Here is a 21,599-nt window from a genome sequence, read left to right as displayed (position 1 = left end):
ACAAATCCAATGAATAATAAATAAACTTTTTAAATAATAGTAATAATAATAATGACCATCCTTCCTTTCCTTCAGGCATCCTTTGAAAACTTGTTTAGACAGGCCTTTGCAATATGATTTCCTTTTTCCTTTTACCGAGTTCTAATATATCTTTATGTTTTTATGGATCTTTGGATCATTTTATCCTTATATGTTGTACTCTGTCTTGCTATGTGTTTATGAAAGTGCAGATTATAAATTTGTAAATAAGATATATAATTATTATTCATTTAAGTATTGAATGAAATTTATATACTGCTTAAAATGGAGAACCCCCCCCTCAAAGTGGTGTACAAAAAGATAAGAAGCAGTAAAATGATGAAAATTCCCAGCCCTACTTCAAAACATTCAAAAGTTAAAATACTAAAACAGATTTAAATTACTTCAACTTTCTAAGCATCTGGGTAGGCTTACCTAAACAATAATGTTTTAAGCAGGCACCGAAAAAGAGTAGAGGTGAAGGTGCCTACATGATCTCAATAGCCAGGGTATTTATTATGTGGCACCTGTAGTACTTAGTGCCAAATCCACCAACTGAAGCAGTCGACTGGGCATGTGTGGGACAAGGCAATCTCGTAGGTAACCTGGTTCCAAGTTATTAAGGAGTGATGTATAACTGGGGCATTTCATCATGTGAAACCCAAATGTTATCCCAAGTGATGAAGAGCAGACCAACTTTAACTGCCTTATTCTGAGTACTAGATACCTCCCTGTATTGTTGGTATATGGCCAAACTTTGCCCTTAAATCTCCTTTTTTCTTTTGATAAATCCCTTTGAACAAAGACACCCTGCACATTCATTCATTCCTTTATTTGATGCATACAAGAGCATTTAAAGTGCAACTCCTACATCTCAAATTCTATCAACTGTAGTTTACCCTTCACAGAGCTACAATTCCCAGCACCCTTAACAAATTACTGTTCCCCATGATTTTCTGGAGGGATGAAATGTGTGCTTTAAATATCTACAGTAGTGCATACAGAGTCAAACCTTGGCAACCGTCTTTTGATCTAGGTTTGCCCTGCTGTAAAATGGGACTTTGGGAATGCTTGATATACTTAACCTCTCGGTGTGTTGATTTCATAGTATCATAGAACCGTAGAGTTGGAAGGGACCCTAAGGGCCATCTAGTCCAACCCCCTGCAGTGCAGGAATATACTGCTGTCCCACCTGGGGATCGAACCTGTGACCTTGATGTTATCAACGCTTTAACGAACTAACCCATAATTTATTTTATGGATTTGCGCGTCATGTTTTAATGTAAACACTTATTTATGATCTTGATACTGCTAAATGGCGGCGGCGGGGCGAGTGTTAAGGGAATTCTTCACATGCTCGGAGGCACCTTTGGGAACTCTAACATGGCTGCTTCTGTCGCTCTTTCAGGCTGCGAACATTTGCTTTTGCTGAGCGAAGAACGGAGGGCACTCAGTGCAAAGATTAACGCCACATCATTTCCGGTCACCGTCTGACCAGGGAAGAGACGACATTTATGGGGCAGGAGCTCAAACTGCCTGCCTGCAGCAGGCGGAGAACTTGTGTTTCGAGGAGCGCGTAACAACGCGAAGAATCTCGTTACTCTGTTCTAATTCTGTTCTTTCCCCCCTTCTGTTTTCGAATTCTATATTTACATGTATAGTCTTTTTAGCCCCGCATGTCCTTCATGTGGGAACACGGAAGCGAGTCTTAAAAACTGACTCTTTTAACTCTTTACCAGGAAAAAAAAATGAAGTGCGCCCCGCCCTCCTTCCTCCTTCAGCCAATCAGAAGCCCGAGCGCCTAAGTCACAAGGGGCTCTCAAGACATAGGAGGCGTTGCCTTTGTACCTGAGTGCTGCGGCCGTGATGAGGCGCCGGCCTTGGTTACGCCGCCGCTTCGGTTGCTAAGGACCGAAGTCTCGCGAGACTCCTTTCACTTCCTCTTCTTCCTCCGCCCCCCCAGCACACTCTTCTGCTCTCCCAGACATTCAAATATGGCGGCGCCAGAGGTGGATGAGGCGCTGCACCTGCTCGCGAGGGTCCCGCTGCTGGAGGAGCCGCTCGAGGAGCTGCGCGCTTTGCACTTGGCCTTGCTCGCCGTTCCTCTCAATGCTCTGCGGGAGCGGCGGTCCGAGCTCCCCTTGGCGGGACTCTTCGCTCTCACGGCCCGCGGGGGAAGGTGAGTGGAGAGAGATCGGGCGGCCTTTGCTTTTTATTAGGCCGCCTCGGATCCCTGTCAGGGGGGAAGGAAAGGCGGGGTATAAAACAAACAAAAATTGGGGGGGGGGGGAGGATGCCAGCCACGGAGAACGCGTGTTGAGATTCCTGCCCTGCAGGGGGTTAGACTAGATGTCCCTCGGGGGTCTCTGTGGCGCTTAACAGACCCAGCCGCCTGTTTAAAGGTGTGTGTGTACAGAGGGAGGGGGGATTCTATTTCTCTCTCCATTTTTGTTTACAGTATTAGATTTTTAAGAACTGCCCTCGTTAACCCAGAAGATCGCAGGACTGGTTAACAACATAAAAATAGAAGACGAGGTTGCCAAAATACACGGCAAAGCAAAGCACAAACCAATAACCGCCGCTCCGCTCCCACAAACGTCTAATCCTCAGTGGAGGAGATCGTGCACCTTTCCGGGCTGTGCCTTTTTTCATTGCTCGGTTGCCCCTCGACTCCATGAAACTGGGCCTAAGTTGCTCATGTTTGTTAATTTCAGCAAGTTTGTTCTGGAGTAGGGCCAGCTCTGGCGATAGCCCGTTGTCTCTGAATTGCAGGGGTGTGGGTGGGGGCGAGACGGCGACGGGAGAGAGGGGCTGGGGTGGCAAAGCTTAAGTTCTTTTATTTAGTGTATGCTTGGGGTTTTTGTGTCAGTGGCCTAGGGTGTGGTTGATCGTCTTTGGCTGGCTGCAGTGGGATTTGTTTGTGTGTGGGTGAGGGGGTTTGCCGGGTTAAGTTAGCCATATTGAATCATATGCTGTCGGTGAATTATGAACTCTTTCTAGTGTAAGTGGGCATTGTTATCTTGGAAGGTGTTCAGTAGGGCCAGTTCTGGGGTGACTTCTAGTACATACCTGTTTAGTTATTTTGCTTATTTCTGGTATGACTGTTCACACTACTTTCTGACTGGGTCCTTGGTTACTTGTTTTGGTGGGATCTGCTGGTTCAGACACAGCATTTGTCTGAGACGGTCCCAAGAGGGATCATGGGGAGGAGATGCGAGGAAAAAACTGTTGTGACATTGATTTCTTGGGCAACTTGGAAGGGCTGTGGTGAGATCCAGAAATGGCAACCTGGAGCCCCACTGACCACTTAACTGCTCCATCAGCTTTTTCTGAGATGCTTGTGGGGTATGATAGCATCTTTTGCCATCTGAGCATCTTTATCAAGATGCTAATAGATCTGCCTTCCTTTGATCAGTTGTGCTTTAAGGAAAGCTCACCTCCTCTGATTCTTTAATATTTTCCAGCCCAGATGAATGTTAACCAAAGGATCTCTCAAAACAGAGGTACCTTGGGTTACAGATGCTTCAGTTTACAGACGCTTCAGGTTACAGACTCTGCTAACCCAGAAATAGTACCTCGGGTTAAGAACTTTACCTCAGGATGAGAACAGAAATTGTGTAGCGGTGTCATGGTGGCAGCAGGAGGCCCCATTAGCTAAAGAGGTACCACAGGTTAAGAACAGTTTCAGGTTTAGAATGGACCTGCAGAACAAATTAAGTTCTTAACCTGTGGTACCACTCTAGTCATCTCCTTGCAGGAGCAAGGAAGCATAGGAGAATCAGATGCACCACAAGAGCATCTTGGAGGGGATGGCTTTCAAAGAGTGCTAGACAATTGCATGGACGAGATGCCTATCAAAGACAACTAGCTGTGATAGCTATGCTCAGCCTCCCCTGTTGGAGGGAGCAATGCTTCTGAAAAGCGCTTCATGGAAGCCACAGACTCCCCAAACGTGTTTCACAAGGACCCCTTGCTTCCCTTTTCTCCAGTACCTGAGGGTCGTCTCGTCTCTCCAGGGATTTGACCAGAACAAAGTATATGTTGGGGAAAGGTTCCCTCCCTGCAAAGAAAATGGAGCAATCAGCAGGTGCCTGGCTCCCAGCCATGCTAGCACCAGTCTGTCTCATGAGGGTGGGGGACATGGGAAGGAAGCATTCCTATCCTGTAGGTCACTCAATTGGCATTTCCACCTACCTGAACTCTAAGCCATGGGTAGGCAAACTAAAGCCCGGGGGCCGGATCCGGCCCAATCACCTTCTAAATCTGGCCCGTAAACGGTCCGGGAATTAGCGTGTTTTTACATGAGTAGAATGTGTCCTTTTATTTAACATGTATCTCTGGGGCATAGGAATTCTTTCACCCCCCTATAGTCTGGCCCCCCACAAGGTGTGAGGGACAGTGGACCGGCCCCCAGTTGAAAAAGTTTGCTGAGCCCTGCTCTAAGCCTTCCCCCCCCCCCCCCGTTCTGGGCTGCCTCTCTCTTAAGGAAGATGCAAGCTGTTGCTGGAAGCCACTGGTGGGGAGAGTGTGCCTATGATTCCCAAATGTTTCAGAAGCATCTTTTTGTTCCTTTAGCTGCTTGATATAATCATAGCATGGCAGAGTTTGAAGGGATCCCAAGGGTTATCTAGTCCAACCCCCGGCAATGCAAGGATCCTGCCCACAGCCAGCCCTGGCTCCAAACTCCAGACTTCTGGTTACCATTGCAATTCTGCATGGTGTGGAGAAAGGGGAGAGAGAAATGTGTTGCTTACACTCTCATAACACTGATATGAGATCCGCACCATGCAGCCCTTTCAATAACTAAAGTCTAAAGGGCTGTCTTCGCGACCCCATGGACCAGAGCACGCCAGGCACTCCTGTCTTCCACTGCCTCCCGCATTTTGGTCAAATTCATGCTGGTAGCTTCGAGAACACTGTCCAACCATCTCATCCTCTGCCGTCCCCTTGTCCTCGTGCCCACCATCTTTCCCAATATCAGGGTCTTTTCCAGGGAGTCTTCTCTTCTCATGAGGTGGTCGAAGTATTGGAGCCTCAGCTTCAGGATCTGTCCTTCCAGGGGGTCCTGCAGTTTGCCCACCCCCATTTCCTAGGAACCAGGAATGGGAAGCTCAAGTGCTTCTAACAGTGTGGTTATAGGGATCAGTGTGTATAAAATATTGAATGTAATAGGGTTATTAAGGTAATTGTATCAGAATTACAGTTTTATGGGAATGCTAAGGAGGGAGGGGGATAGAAAGAGTGGAATTCTGGTGGTGAGTGATGATTGGATGAGGATTTGAAAGGTAGTTTGAATGTGAGGCAGTTGAGAGGAGGGGGTGGTTGGGCAACTAAGTATTCAGTTTAGGATCAGGAGTCGTCGTCATTTTTGTATTAAAGCAGAATTTGAGGCCATAAGCTCAGGTACACACGTCATCCTAAAATCATTTAGTGAATCATCCATACAGTCTCCTTTAGTGAGGGTGCAGTACCTAGGATCTGGACCAAACATTGCTATTTTTTTGCTCTTTCCTAGTTTCATAGGTTTATCTTCTGGTTATAATGATGTAATAGGGGTGGGGGCTCTTTAAATACTGGGGGCTGCCTCATACTCCTTTTCTTTAAAATAATTTCCCTTCTTTTCAAAAGCACATGCATTGTCTCTTTCTTCAGGTTTGTTGTGAGACATTGGTGTTATATCAATATAGGTTTGGGAAAGAAAAGAGTGGGGCAGTGCCGTGTTTATGTATAGGCTACATAAATCTGCAGAATCTTTGAGATATAAATCTGTGTGCTAGGTCACTTTCACAAGGTCAGCAAAGCCCTTCAGAAATCAGACCTGTTATTGAGTTCTTGTGCAAGCTTGTACAGTTCACTTCTGGATTTTTAAAGGAAAATTAGAGAAGATTTTGATAAGCTTGAGAAATGAGCAAAAGCCACAGGGTGTTAATGTACAGTAGTACCTCGTGTTATGGACGGGATCCATTCCGGAGGCCTGTCCGTAACGTGAAATGCCCGTAACTCGAAGTGCTGTGTCTGTACAGGTGTGTGGCACGATTTGGCGCTTCTGCGTATGTGCGAAGCGCAATTCAGCACTTCTGCGCAGGCGTGAGCGGTGAAACCCAGAAGTAACCCATTCTGGTACTTCCAGGTTGCCACGGGACGTAATGTGAAAAGACGCAACATGAAGCGGGCGCAACACGAGGTATCACTGTACTCTGGATACCATTACAGAAAGGGGTCTTGTTTCTTGTACTTTCTTACCTTTTCTTTTGAATCAGTAATCCTATTAGTGGATTTTGGTAAGAAGCAGATACCCACGTATTAAACTATTTGGGGTTGTAATGGTGTTTTTTGTTTTGTTTTGGTTTTTAAAAAGCCTTTCAACTAACTTATTTTTTCCCTTCAAAACAGTGAGCAGATCTCTTTATGCGTTTCCATCCTGGAGCGGTTACTGCAGATCATGGATCCCTTGTATGTAATCCAAAACTTTGGTGAAGAACTTCAGAAAGGGCTCTTCCATCCAGATAATTCAGTCAAAATTCTAACAATAGCTCAGGTATGCTTGATTACTTGTCTGTTAAAATGACATTTTTGGAGATCTTTATCAGGAAGGAGGAGATTTCTTATTTATAATGTACATACATATACATTAGGGCTCTGCACAGGATTTGGCGAGTCCTAAGCCAAATCAGGCAAATTTGGAAGGCTCTGGATGGGTTGGGACACATCCATGGATTGCTGTGAGTTGGGTTTAATGACCCTGAGCAACCAGTGACTTTCAGAGGACATCAGCTAGGAGGGAGATCCAGGCTAGGGGCGCAAATCTTAATGACTCCTTAAAATTTGTATGGCTGGTGTTTGGATCATGAATTTAATAGATTTATATTTGCTAAACTTGCATAGGAATAAAGTAGTTCTCAGGATAAACCATTCTGTGGATGTTGTTTTTAGATGATCCACACACTTGTTGCAGAAGCTATCATTGGGTGATACAGATTTTTTTAAGGGCTCCAGGTAGTTTTTTTTTTGTGGGGGGGGGAGCTTTAATTTTTTTCAATCCAATCAGTGGATTAGCAAAAGCAGTTTGGAGCGTTCTAGGCCTCTTCACATAGAGGGAGTGGATAAAACTTTCCTCTGTCTGCATATCACTCTCCTTTAAAAAAACCCCAATAACAACAAAGTGAGAGGAGCAAATGTATAACCCTTCCCTTCAGTTTATTCACTAGTTCCTTAAAATGATACAGCTCTTCAGCATTTTCTTTGTTTAAAAAGGCTGGTAGTGGGGGTCGGAATGGAAGGAACCTTTATTTAACTACTTAAACTTGTGCACTGAGCAGTTGTTGGAAACTGCCTAATGCCTTTCAACGCCATGCTGAATCTGTAGGTTGGAAAGATAGTTGAAGATTCCAGTGCTGCCAGAGAAATCCTCAACACTCCTGAGTTGCTGAGGCAGGTCATTTATTGCATTGCTGATGAGAAACTAGCAGTGGCAAAAGAGGTAAGAGCTTTAAACTGGAGCCAGTTTAACAGCAGCTGGCTACAGAGCCTTCAGCATAATCATCAAGTGGGTGAGGTTCCTCTGATGTCAGCGCAAAACTGAGCCTTCAGCGTTATTGGCCCAGCCATGGGTGGGCAGTGCTCTTACATTAGAGCTTTACCAGCTGTTTCTGTAGGAATATTTAAATGCATGCTGAAGGCTTTTTGCACTGTCAGACTTATGCAGATAATTAAGGAGGGAATGTAATAATTAGCTGGTGATCTGTGGTTTTAATTTTGTGTGACTTATAACTGATCTGATACTTTTGATGACATTGTGGTACAGTGGTACCTCAGGTTACATATGCTTCAGGTTACAGACGCTTCAGGTTAAAGACTCCGCTAACCCAGAAATCATACCTTGGGTTAAGAACTTTGCTTCAGGATGAGAACAGAAATCGTGCTCTGGCAGCGCGGCGGCAGCAGGAGGCCCCATTAGCTAAAGTGGTGCTTCAGGTTAAGAACAGTTTCAGGTTAGGAACGGACCTCTGGAACGAATTAAGTTCTTAACCCGAGGTACCACTGTATTTTAAGTATTTTATAAATAAAGAAAACACAGGCTTGCAAATACCATTTGCCTGGTTGCCCTTGGTGAGCAAGGATGGGTTCCTGGTGACCTGTCAGGAAAGGTTTTGTGAATCAGAGCAGCTGTTGCCACAAAACAGGCAAACTCTTCTGGTTACAAACTTGCAGGTTTGTGTATGATAATGTGGTACCTCTTCTGACTTCTTTTTATAGTTTTAAAAAATTGATTTTTAATTTCAAGTAGCTAAACATACCATACAAGGAATGAAGAGCTTTGTAGTTGTACAGAAAAGAAAGCAAAATAGTAGCTGATGGTTGTAGTTTTAGATTTTCCAAAAAAGGCAATCAAATGAAAGTGCTTCTCCATAAGTTTCCATGAGTCAATGGAGGGTGCAAACCATGTTTGATTATCTTCATCAATTAATGAAAGGATACTGTATCATCTAGAAGGTGTGTATCTTTCTCTTCCAGATCAATATTCCTTTAGTGAAATGGTTAATTTGTCCATAAGCACAGTGTCCCATACTTGCGAAATCCAGGCTTCAGAAAGATTTGTATTTAAAGTTTTCTGTTTTTTGCAATCACTAATCTGGCTGCAGTTAATAAATGGAGGATGACATCTTTAGTGGTTAGGTTGTTAATCTGACCAGTAAAATAATGTAGGGCTATTTTTTTGATTTGGCTGTAGCAATTATCCCCTCATTTGATTACTTGTTTGAAAATCTGTTTCCCAAAAGGGAATCATTTTTGGGCAAAAACACCACATATGTACTAGAGAACCATTCTTACCAGCAAAGGTTGGATGAGTTATGATTAATTCTATATGATCTGGCTGGGCACAGGTACCAGCGATGTACTATGTTTAAAGCATTTTCTAATTGAGATGGATCCAAATGGTAGTTCCTAGAGTTGTTCCTCTAATTCTTCTCCAGAATCTTTCCCCCATTTTTGTCTTAATGAAGTTAGAGGAAGGTTAACCTATTGTGTGAGGATTTTATATAGTTGGGAGATGATTCCCTTTCCCAGTGGGTTGCTTGAGTTGAGTAACTGCAAAGTATTTAAGCTGTATAATGCCTAGGTTTTGACTGATTTTGAAAATGTATAACCTGGTGTATCTCCCAATATAACTTTGCCTTACTTAATGTAAAAGTTTCATCCAGAAATTGTTCTTGTTGAGTATTAGGAACATAATGCAGGCCAGGAGTAGACCTTTGAGAAAGATAAACAAAGCACTTAGTATACAGTGGTACCTCGGGTTAAGTACTTAATTCGTTCCGGAGGTCCGTTCTTAACCTGAAACTGTTCTTAACCTGAAGCACCACTTTAGCTAATGGGGCCTCCTGCTGCTGCTGTGCCGCCGGAGCACTATTTCTGTTCTCATCCTGAAGCAAAGTTCTTAACCTGAAGCACTATTTCTGGGTTAGCGGAGTCTGTAACCTGAAGCGTATGTAACCCGAGGTACCACTGTATATTTTAATTGAAAATCAATTTTGGGAGAAATCTAGATTGCTGATCCTCTACTTTTGGAAATAACTTGTAAAAAGTACAAATCTCCAGCACTTGGGAGGAAGGTTTTTGTATCAGTATGGCATTTCATTTATTTTAATGTTTCTGTTATTTGTTTGTTTGTTTGTTTTCGTCTGGGTTATCTTTATTTGACTTAGCCAGGCCATTTACATTCCAAATCATTGCAGTTTAGTGTGGCATTCTATGGCCAGTTTAAAATTATGTGGCATATAACAGGCAATATTCCATCAGCGCACAATAAAGATGCTCTGAATTCCAAAAGGGATTAACTTTTGGAACTCCGCCTCCCTAGTCAACTCCGCCTCCCTAATCACAACCTTGCTAACAGAAAAATCCCTACATCTAGAAACTCCTTCATAAATTATTAGGAGTTTGAATGGGTAACCCCATCAGCACCCTATGTCTACTTCACAAAGTGCTGTGATGTAAATTTTAAGTTCACATCTGCACTGCAGCGTTTGTATGCAGAGATCTTGCTAGATGTTTATCATTGAACTTTCTATTTTGATTTTTTCCAGTGTTTTGCTTTTGGGGAAGGAAGCAGCAGGAGATCAAATCACCACCCTATTTTGATGGTGTCACTGCCCCATCCTTCCCTGAATTCTTGAGGGTAGGGGGAGCTAAACATCCAAATAAATGTGTGAACATCCATTTGCAGAGGCTGCCTTGGGTACCATGTGTCTGGAAAACATTGACATTTAGAGGTAGAATTCTGCAACTGAAATCTAATTTTGTGTCTAATTCTGCTGTCTATTTTTCTCCAGTTCACATAGCTACTCCCCTTTGTTTTCTAGGCCATCACGTCACTGACAAAGGTAGCAAAAACTGCAGAGAGCTTGGAGGCACTGCTTGCGGGCAACTTGCTAGTTGACTTGAAAAATGTCATGACCAGGAGTGACATTGTTCGCTGCCGTGTGTATGAGGTAAGCATCCCTTTTCCCTTAGTGTTCTAGCTGTCCCTTTAATTCTAATTCATTGGGTGGGGAGCCTCTGGCAGTTTTTGCCAGCCATGCCAACTTGCCACTTGCCTGACAGCATGTGACATCAGATGTGGAATATCCACAGCTGCCAAGAAAAGATTGGGAATGCAGTTAGCTCAGTGTTTCTCAAACTTGGGTCTCCAGCTGTTGTTGGACTACAGCTCCCATCATCCCTGACCACTGGTCCTGCTAGCTAGGGATGGTTGGAGTAGTAGACAAACAACAGCTGGGGATCCAAGTTTGAGAAACACTTAATTAGCTGCTTAGGAGATTCCCAAGGGCAAGAGAGATAGGCATTTGGCCCTTGCCCTGGACCTAAGATTCCCTGCCCCTCAAATATAGCAGAAGTACAAATTGGACTAATAGCATTAAAGTTCACAAGTTTCTGTGTAGTATTGCTTAGAATCACCTGGGTGAGTCTCTGGACCGATCTGGTTTTACATTAACACATGGCTAAACTGGGTACAGTCTTCCTCAATTTCCCTGGAGGCTTAAGTGAGTTAGTTATCTTACCTACAGTTATTTTTATTATCATAACACTGGCAGCTCTTCCATCCCATTTATTCCCATGGGAACATGATTGTCTTAAAGCTTATATTGGGTTCACGTTGTCTTGCCTCCATGCCTAATTGCATCTTCCTTCCTCAAATGGGAGACACTCATTGTCAATAGCTTGTGCCCTGATACATGTTGCTAATAGTCCCATTGGCAGTTGCTCTAAATAATGTGATCCGAGCAGGTCATGATGCTCTTTTACTGCCTACAGGGTATGGTTGTACCCTGAACAACCCTGAACCCTCAACTGGAGTTATGAGGATTGACTTGGTCCATGGTACCAGGCATGTACAGACAGTAGTCTGCCTCAAAATGCCTGCATCCTGCCTTTCTGCCTCACAATGTGGCACAAAAGGTGACTCTCAGAAGATCCTGCAGTAAAATATAAACAAAAAAATAAGCAAAAGATATGGATGGATGAATCCAGTCTCTGTTCTGTGTCACTTTTCTATGCAGTCAGTCAAGCTGCTATTAAGATCCCACCCCCCTCAGTCTTTTTAGTGTGCTGGTGCAACCACCACCACCTGAAGGGGATCACACTGAGATTGCATGTCCCCTCTTTATGAATATGATTGTGTGTGTAGATGTTGCTTTATCCACTTGTGCTGTATTGTTTTTAAATGCCATGTTCTGTAAAATAAACCACAAGAGGCCAATGTTTGTTATTGTTAATCCTTTAATGTGAAGTTATGATGCTATGAAATAAAACACATTTATATAGGTAAATAAACAATGGGGCTACAGATGCCCCTTGGAGCAATTGGACACTATGGGGAACATTGTTCCAGGGTGTGGAGGTGGCAGTGGCCTCCCTACAGGCCCATGATATATTGGTCATGATATATGATGATGATTCCTTTTAAGTCCTGTTGCAGCCACCACAAGGCTTGTAGCTATGACTTGAACGTTGCTACAGCCTCATTCAGTGAGTGAAGTTATAAGTGGAGCAAGCACAATTTCATGCATGAATGGCATATAGTGTGTGTTTGTTGTAGGTGTTCTGTTTTTTTAAAAAAGAAATAAATCTCAGTGTCCTTTTCTCCTGTGCTTCTGTCTTAGTTGGTTATCAATATCTCCTTGGTGTCGGCAGATTCATTGAATTACTGCGTAAACAGCGGATTAATATCAGAGCTGATCGGGGAGCTGACGGGGAATGATGTGCTTCTCAGGTGTGTGGCAGAAGCAGTTGTGGGCACTCATTAGATTGTTTCATATTATGTATGGCTTTGGAGTAATTCTGCTTTTATTGAGTTAGTAGAAGGTTTTATTTCTTGGCATGCCAGAGTTTGAGAGTTGTACACATTTGTGCATGTACCCAAACCCTGCATGCTTTGCCTCTTGCCTGTCTCTGCCCTGATTCATACATTCATACTTTGGATACAAAAGCTGAGGCCGCTGAAGTGGCTGGAAGCTGTGAATCCTGGAAGACCTGCTGTCTGTCTTGCAGGCCTTTTTTCCACTTGGTCTGGGAGGGTGGGGCCCTGACAGACTCTAGAGCGGGGGTATTGTTGCTGTTACCGATACTAAATTTTGTATCTTTACTTTAGATAGATTGATTTCACTGTGTACACTTTAATATTTATTGTTTAAGGCTACATTTTGTAATATTTTTATACTTGTAAGCGGCTTTGAGCATGGTTTCAACTTAAGAAATGTGGCATACAAATAAAATGATTGATTGTTTGATTGATCCAGTGCTTACGTGCTAGAGGAGCAAGAAAGTAGCCTTCCCTTCTTACCACACAGCTCAAAATATCTCAGCACAATAGTGCCTAATCATGCAGGGGCTTTCTTTGCACAGTTTTTCTTCCTCTCGCCATACAATCAGAAACTCAGGGTGGCTAAGAACCAATTGATAAACTATCACAAAAAACCCCTCAGTAAAACCACAAAGTCATAACAGTGATTCAGCAGTGAATAATACCAGTAAAACTGCTCATAAAACTAGTTTTACCTCATTACTACAAATGCATGGCTAGTATAAAAATACGCAGTGCCTCCCTTCCACCTCCTACTTCTCAGACATGTCTTGTCTCAAACAGCAGAGGCTTCAGAGATGAGATAGCACAGTCTACTCAATTTGTTAGACTTAGAGCAGCTGTACTTGGGTTTCTTGCCTTGAGCTGTCAGCTTAGTAGCTATTTTACCAGGTTGCTATTTAACTGGGAGGCTTTATATCTGAATATGCTTATAATTTTGTCTTCTTCTTTCCTTTTATACTCCGTCCTGGTTTGTAAGCCTGAGGGCAGGGCCTGTGCCACTTAAAACAAAAACAGAAAACTTTGGCACAGTACCTAGAAAGCTTTACCAGTTAATTAAGTAGTAGTCTCCTCCAGGAATTAATGATGGACTGTTTTGAGAATGAAAGGAATCTTAAACAATACACCTGCATGTTCTGTCTATGTTGCAGAGCTACGTGTATAGAGATGCTGACCTCTCTCGCCCATATTTACCACGGACGCCAATATCTCGCCCAACAAGGAATCATTGATAAGATTTCCAACATAATCATCGGGGCTGATTCTGATCCCTTCTCAAGCTTCTACTTGCCAGGTGATTTAAAAAGTTTTCCTTCTTGGCATGATTCTACTTTGGTAATTTTTTAAAAAAATTCACTATTTAGTTCAGGGATGGGCAGCCTCTGGCCCATGAGCCAGATTCGATCTCCTAGGCCTCCTTGTTTGGCCTTCCAGGCTGTTTTCCCCAAACTGTGCCTACCTGCCCCACGCTGAACAACAGCAGGTAGAGACATGGCTAGAGCAGCCCAGAGGAAAGCAGGTTTGAGTTTAACCCTAGTGACTTTGAGATAGAATGCATTGGAAGAATAGTAGGCCTTGGACCCTGAGTTGCCCACCCCCAATCCTAGACTTAAGTTTACTCTGACAGGTGACACTGTACTAAAAACGTGTCTGCTTGGCATGTAAAACAAAACCTCCCGGCCTTGACCATCTGGTCCTTTTTGTTTTTGGTAGGCTTTCTCTTCACTACATGCATTGCTTGTGCACAATGTCCCGGCCTGTCTTTATTTCTCTTTCCAGATGCTATGTTCCATGTATGGTGTGACGAAACTCCTGTTGTTTTATTTTCTGTTTTTTTCAGGCTTTGTGAAATTTTTTGGCAACTTGGCTATTGTTGACAGTCCTCAGCAGCTATGTGAGCGATACCCCGCATTTGTGGAGAAAGTATTCAGCATGGCAGAAAGCCAAGACCCAACCATGTTTGGCGTGGCAGTGGACACACTTGGGATCTTGGGGTCAACTGTGGAAGGGAAGCTAGTGTTACAGAAGAAGGGTCTGTACAACATTTGTCTGTATGTGTAGCTATAATCATATCGGTCTGAAGAGTTTGTCACAGGAAGGCTATAAATGTACCCTGCATAATTCTAAACTTCAGTTTGAAAGGAGGTTTGATTGGAAGTGGGAAAATGATTCATCTCAAGTACAAGGGTTGCTAATGAATGTGATAGTCTCTGGAGGGAGGGATAGGGAATCTGTCAGCCTCCAGGTGTTGCTGGCATTGGCCATGCTGGCTGGGACACATGGCTGGCAGAACCTTCTTCAGTGTTGCTGCTATCATAGCATAAGCAGCTAGGCTGGGGAGGGAGAGTCAAAACATGGTTTAAAACTTGGTTTTAAGATCTGGAGCAACTTTATTGACAAACTGTGGTTAGAGATTTTCTGGTTTTAGTTGTAACTCAAGCAACAGATCCATGTCCACAGGCAAAAATGATTGTTAATTCAAGATATTACTCTCCAAAGCAGGTATTGTCTAATACTGGGCTTGATGGAGAAATAGTCTGGTCTCTGTATAAGGCAACTTCCTATGTAATGGAAAGATTAAAAAAAAAGTTTGTCTTCCCAGGGAGTAGATTTCATCATGTGCTAAACAGAATAGGACATCAAGCAAAGAATGCCCCGACAGAGATGAGAGTCCGGTGTCTTGAGGCAATTTCATCTCTTTTGTATCTGCAGGTAAGTTTTATGGAATTGAAAACATTCTGTTTCTTATGAAAAATGGAGCATTAAAGGTTTGAATCAGCCCTTGGAAGAAAGCAATAACAATTGGGTAGCTTTCTGCATCTGTGATATCCACTAGTGATGCGTTAAAGCAAGAGAACTAGAACTCACATTTTTTCTGACTTGTTTGTCAGCCTTTCAGACTTATCAAAAGTATGAACAAAAATTAAGTGCTTCCAGAGTTTATTGAATGTTATGGTTCTGTATAATACCTTTAAAAGATAAATAAACAGTTAAAGGAAAAAAATGTTGTGTTTCCACTCAACTTCAAACATTTGTGCACAGAACAAATCAGTGTCTGAAATGTGCATTTACAGACTTGCTTAAAAGCAGAATGTGACTATGCTGCCTTTGTTATAAAGGTTTTGCATGCATGGAAGTTTTGCACACTTCATGTGTGCAGGTGGAGTAAATTGTAGGATGGCTTGAGGGTGATGTGTTCCTCTGACCTAGGCACAGCCAACGTGGTGCCTTCCAGATATTGGACTACAACTCCCATCATCCCATCCACACTTTTGGCCATGGTCTGATGAGAATTGAGTCCTACAACATATGGAGGGTACCGTGTTGACCATCCTTATTTTTCCCCTCAAGACAGTAAATTATCAGCTGCATTTGCAAACTCATTTGCTATATTTTACATACAGCCAGACCAGCAGACAGAAGACCACCTGGGCATGACAGAATCCTGGTTCTCCTCTCTATCCAGCCAGCCCTTGGAACTCTTCAGGAGCATCAGTACCCAGCCCTTCCCTGATCTCCACTGTGGTGCCTTAAAGGTCTTCACTGTAAGTGCTTTTTCACAACAGAGACCTGTCTGATTGAATGAATGTACCTAATAGTCCTTTTGAGAGAGCTTGGAAACCACAGTACTACCCAAACCCATTGTTTGAGTTGTCTAGTCCTTGCAGATTTAATGAAATCTTGTATGGGACACCAGACTTTGAGGAATCTGGAGCTCTGCTCAGACTGTACCTTTCAGTTGATTTAACTGTGAGATAAAAGCAGAGCTGAAACTGAATGAACTGGCATTAAGTAAATGGGCTGTAGGAGAAAGTCTTTGTCTGCTGTAGGCATGCAGGTTGTCTTCAGTGGCAAAGGTGGGAAACTGGTGGCCATCCAGATGCTGTTGGACTCCACCCCCATCATCCCTGGCTATTGGCTATGCTGGCTGAGGCTGAAGAGAACTGGAGTCCAACAACATGTGGAGGGCCACAGGTTTCCTATCCCTGAGCTAAGATCCACCCCAGGATTTCACATGATTAATGCTGGCTACGATTAGGACATCTGTCTCTAATTCTTCTTGATCTGTGTTCTTCCCATGGTGAAGGTGAGCTGAAGTCACCCAGGCTCTAGATCAGTGTTCCCCATGAAGTGTGTTGGACTTGTTTCATGTTTTCTGAAGAAAATCAAGAACATTGCTATGATGTATTAAGTTTGTTCTCCTCCAGGCTGAATTGCTGTTGGTGGTTTTGTTTTGCTGCTGCTATATTTTACTTTTAAATGGTTGTTTTAGTAGGAGCATTCACTGCCCCGGAAATCCAATTTTTGGAATAGAAGAGCAGGAATAACGTCTTAAATCTTTCTGTTTTGTTAATGCTGTAGGCCATTGCTAGTCAACCTTGGGCCCAGAGGATGATGCTCAGTAGTCCAGGCTTTGTGGAATACATCGTAGACAGATCAGTGGAACCAGACAAATCTTCAAAGGAGGCCAAATACGAACTTGTGAAGGCTCTGGCCAATTCAAAGACCATCGCTGAAATCTTTGGAAACCAGCATTACTTGAGGCTCAGGGCATACCTGCGCGAAGGGCCTTATTATGTCAAGGCTGTTTCGACCACAGCTGTGGAAGGAGCTGAATAACATTGGAACAGCTGCTCTCTGGTGATAATGGACTTCTGGATAGGATTTCGCTTTGGATGTGGAGGGGGGAAAATATCTGAGGAAGGAATTGGTTTGGTCATTTTTTTCCCTGCATTTCTAACTCAGAAATTTCACATAGCTGGGAAATAATGTTGAGGACCACGTTAAGGACTATGCCAGTCAAGTTTATCCTTATTTAAGAGTTGATGCTTAGTCAGCAGCTGGCATAGGGCCTACAAATCATGGGATCCTTTTATAAACAGTGGTTTTTCTGCCTTCTGTTAATTCCTCAGTGAGAGATGCATTGTTAACATAGTTGAACACCACAAGGTAGCCAGACTCCTAAAAGTGGTGAAAACAGTGCAGCGGTGTGTGTGTTTTGAGTCTTTTGGCCTTGATCTTAAATGTTTTGCCTGTACTTCATTGATGCTTCCTCCAGCATATAAATTGCCCCAATTGTTGTTTACAGGAAAGGTGAGCAAACACTTTAAAATATTGGACCTTTGAAGGGCAGAGGGAGAGATTTGGCTGCTACAGGTGTCAAATGGGAAGGTTGCTGGGTTGTTCCAATTCAGATTGTAGTGAGGAATGCTCCCTGACATAAAATAAAGGTCTAGAAGGCTAGACTACGATCTCCTGGCATCCTGGCTCTTACAGGAAATCAGGAGGATTTTCTCCACTGTGTGCAGTGTGAACTGGTACAGCCCAGTAACAAAAACCACATGACTGGGGGTTATTATTATTATTGTTATTATTATTGTTATTATTGTTATTATTAATTCTTATCCATCTTTAGCTTTTCTACCAAGTGCCGTAGTGTCTTAGACAGGGACACCACCAGAAGGTATTGGCTTGTATTCTTAGTTGTTAACAGCAGCTGCAGAGACACAAAAGTTAGTATGAGTGAACTTCAAAGGGTAACACTTTCTGCAGAGAGACCAAAGCTTTGAGGTGAAGTGATCTGGGTTTATTTTCACCACTACCTTCAGAGGTTGAGCAGTTTTTCTCCATCCCATGCTATTTAGAAAAATCAATCCTTCAGGACTTCCTGGGAGGAGCTTATCCACGTCTGTCACAGCTCTCAGGAGGTTCCGGTAGAGCTCTGAAAGTCACTATTAAGTGGTGTTCAACAGCAGATTTGTTTGCAGTCTTATTTCTGCAGTCAGATAACAGGGAATTAATCTCCAGAAACTCTGGAGTGGAATGTCCGCCAATGAGGGGTAGAGAAACCCTGTTAGGTGCATGATCTGGGAGTGGGAAAGAATTTCAACACTGGCCCAAGGAGCACTTAAAATGCTGAGATTATTCCAGTGAAAAGACCTGCCATTCCCCCTTTCCTTCTGTTTTTTAACTACCTTTGAAGCTACATCTATAAATTAATTCAGAAGTTATTTACACATCCATTTAAGTGCTCATGCGAAATATGACCTGAGGACTGATTTAAGAGGAGTTATTAGTGAAGGTGCTTGCTAGGAAATAAGCAGAAAGTGTGTTTTGAACTATAAATTGAAATATACACAGACAAGAGATTCTCTCTGAGAGGTTTTCTCTTGGGCTTGTTCTGTGGTTTCTTTGAGCCCCTGCTATGATTTATGTCACTAGAAACAAAAATGACTTCTGTGGTTCTATTAGTACTGTTTTGTGAAAGCTGTTTCACACTGTACAGCCAGGATGGGGAAAACTTAATAGGTTCAATTGTTTGAAGTATGTCTGCCCAATTATGCTTTGTGGCTCATTTGAAATAAAGAGATTTAGTTGACTATTTTCAGTCTGAACATGAAAATGATGCTCTTAACATGAAAAAGTGGGCCAGACAAGACTGGAATACATATGAAAACACAGCTGCTCAACTAGTGATTCATCTTGAGAGAGGAGAATTCTTTAAAATTTAAGAGCAACTTTACACAAAGAGCTACAGTTTTAATATAAGTGAACTGATTTGCTCAATTGACCCAGAGGACAATCTTCTCTATGGATGATAAACTGATGCCCTCCTAGATGTTGTGTTATAGCTCCCATCATCCCTGTCCATTGACCATGCTGTCTGGAACTAATGGGAGTTGGCCTCCTCAACCTCATCTAGAGGGCTGCACAAGATCCCCATTTCTAATCTTGCTCTGCTTCTGATAAGTCACCTACCACAACCTTGGATCCCTAGATATCATTGGACTGCAGTTCTCATTCCTCCTGCCCATTGAGGGATACTCGCCTAAGCTGAGGGAGTTGAAGTCCAGCAACATCTGAGGACCCAGGGTTGGGAAAGGCTGACTTACCAGATGCCACTGAATTTTGCAAGAAAGTGTAAAAGCAATAACAGCCTCCCCTGTTCTTGATTGTCTGTTACCCTAACTTACTTGAAAAGGCTAATAAGTGTTGGATTGGTCTATCCTTTGATCACTGATACTGGAACATGGAAGGGAGGAGAGGTGATGAGCTCCTGACTATTCAGTGTTTGGGTGGGTAAAATCATCTATACATGTCCAAGGAATACTGTGGGAACTGGTTGCTGCCACGCCTGGCTGTCACATTACCATCCACACCATGCACGGATGCATCATTTAAAGAATTTGCATCCACTCGTGGAGTGGACTAGTTCACATGACCTTGTGACTCCTGCTCATGTTCTGTGAGTGTTCATCATCTATACTCTTCTGTTGTGTGCATGTTTTAAATGGGAAGTTCAGAATAGAGAAAAACTTACACAAAGCACAAGTAGTCAGTGGAACTCCTTGCAACAGGATGCTGGCCATGGCTCCTAGCATAAATGGTTCAGCAGAGAAAATCCATAGTTAAAATCAAACATTGGAATGTGAGTTTTTTGGGTCAGTTTAATCAGCAAGATGGAGAGCCTCGTTCTGTAAGGCATCAACACTTAGGTGTTTAAATCCATCCAGGTATGTCATGACTTTGCAGGATACCAACCCATAATAAGTTTCTAGTACAGTGCAGTCCTTACTGTTGCTGATCTCGTCCCATTCTTGGAGCAGCTGGGTATCTCTTGCTGTGGAGGAGGTGAAAATGAACTTGTAGCAGCAGCGGTTGTAGCGGATGTGCTTTTTCCCAGAAAATCGAGAACTGTGAGCAGGCACCACACCAGCTGCTTTGCTGCAGAGTCCCACAAAGGCACCAGGAGGCAGTGAAAGAGGAACTTCTCCAGAGGTTACGTAGATCTTCCGAGCCACATCCTGTGAGATAACAAATGCAGTCGCACTGCAGTAGTCGGGATAATATTTTTCTGGGTATTTTTGTTGGGAGACAAAGCCATGACTTTGAGGGTCTCTGTTGGGTTTCTCTTGATGAACCAGCCTGCCAAGGTAAATGTCTTCGGGATGGGTTCTTAAGTTGAGCAAGTACTCAACCAAACTTGGGAGGTTGATGAACATCTCCTCATCTGCTTTGAGAATGAACCGGGCCCTGGAGCAGAATGTTATGGCCCACTCCACAGCCATCAGTGTCTTCAGTGTCTGGTTCTCTACAGAGTCCAGGAAGGAGCCTTGAATGAGGTCCTGATGCTTCTCCATCTCCTGGACTACCTCCAGCTGGATGCCTTCTGAAGAGGGCTTCCCTAACACAAACAAAACGAGAGTACCATAACCCCTGACGTGTGTCTGGTTGGCCCATGTTTCTCTAATGGTGTTTCGCCTTGACAAGTTTTCAGGGCTGCCAAAGACTAGGACAAGGAGGAAGATCTCTTGGTTGGAGCAGGCCTCTGATCTGCTAGCTACATAAGCCTTGGAGATATTGGCCTTCAAGGGGGTCATATCCAGCTTCCGTGCTCTCTCCCTGGCTTCAAGGACCTTCATGTCTGTGTAGGTGTTGGGGAGTGCTCGCAAGAAGTATTCTTCCACGAGATCAGCTCCAAAGAACAAAATGTGGAAAAGAACAACATTAAAAAGAATGAAGCACCACTGGTGGGTCCTTAGCCGGCAGAAGATGAGCTGCAGGGCAAAAAAGAGGAGAGGTTTAGTGTCTGCTTCCTCTTCAAGAGTGTGTTGTGCAGTGATTCTTCCACCACCACCATAATAATAATAATAATAATAATAATAATAATAATAATAATAGATTTATTATTTATACCCCGCCCATCTGGCTGGGTTTCCCCAGCCATTCTGGGTGGCTTCCAAAAGAATATTAAAATACTGTGATACATCAAACATTAAAAGCTTCCCTAAACAGGGCTGCCTTCAGATGTCTTCTAAAAGTCTGGTAGTTGTTTATCTCTTTGACATCTGCTGGGAGGGCGTTCCACAGGGAGGGCGCCACTACCGAGAAGGCCCTCTGCCTGGTTCCCTGTAAACTTGGCTTCTCGCAGTGAGGGAACCGCTCCTTCAGGTATACTGGGCCGAGGCCGTTTAGGGCTTTAAAGGTCAGCACCAACACTTTGAATTGTGCTCGGAAACATACTCATACTCAACCAACTCGCATCCTGCAACCATCATCTGAGGCTCTTCTTCATGTGCCCCCCTCTGTGAGAGGTCCGGAGAGTGATAAAATGAGAATGGGCCTTTTCTATGGTGGCTCCCAATTTCTGGAATGCTCTCCCCAGGGAGGCTCACCTGTTGTCTTCACTGCACATCTTTAGGTGCCAGGCTGAAAC

General features: G+C 43.4%; 2 protein-coding genes across 3 annotated transcripts; one reads left to right on the top strand and one right to left on the bottom strand.

The window, feature by feature from the left end:
* The first annotated feature begins 1,923 nt into the window (after positions 1-1,923).
* PSMD5 (proteasome 26S subunit, non-ATPase 5) lies at positions 1,924-18,764 on the top strand. Of its 2 annotated transcripts, none has more exons than XM_081180036.1 (10): positions 1,924-2,197; positions 6,412-6,556; positions 7,385-7,498; positions 10,383-10,511; positions 12,183-12,292; positions 13,534-13,676; positions 14,223-14,414; positions 14,985-15,094; positions 15,787-15,927; positions 16,745-18,764. In XM_081180036.1, the coding sequence occupies exons 1-10, from the start codon at positions 2,013-2,015 to the stop codon at positions 17,000-17,002; spliced, it is 1,527 nt and encodes a 508-aa protein (XP_081036162.1). In that variant the 5' UTR covers positions 1,924-2,012; the 3' UTR covers positions 17,003-18,764. The 2 variants fall into 2 exon arrangements, with proteins under 2 accessions (XP_081036162.1, XP_081036163.1); XM_081180037.1 differs by lacking the exon at positions 1,924-2,197 and adding an exon at positions 5,303-5,421.
* Positions 18,765-19,345: 581 nt separating this feature from the next.
* On the bottom strand, positions 19,346-20,943 carry B3GALT9 (beta-1,3-galactosyltransferase 9). Its single transcript, XM_081180038.1, has one exon. It carries the CDS (start codon positions 20,803-20,805, stop codon positions 19,831-19,833), a length of 975 nt encoding a protein of 324 aa, XP_081036164.1. The 5' UTR covers positions 20,806-20,943; the 3' UTR covers positions 19,346-19,830.
* Between the last annotated feature and the right edge of the window lie 656 nt (positions 20,944-21,599).

The sequence above is a fragment of the Podarcis bocagei genome, assembly GCF_964188305.1.
Source record: "Podarcis bocagei genome assembly, chromosome: Z".
Taxonomy (NCBI): domain Eukaryota; kingdom Metazoa; phylum Chordata; class Lepidosauria; order Squamata; family Lacertidae; genus Podarcis; species Podarcis bocagei.
This window is presented reverse-complemented; position numbering and strand designations above follow the sequence as displayed.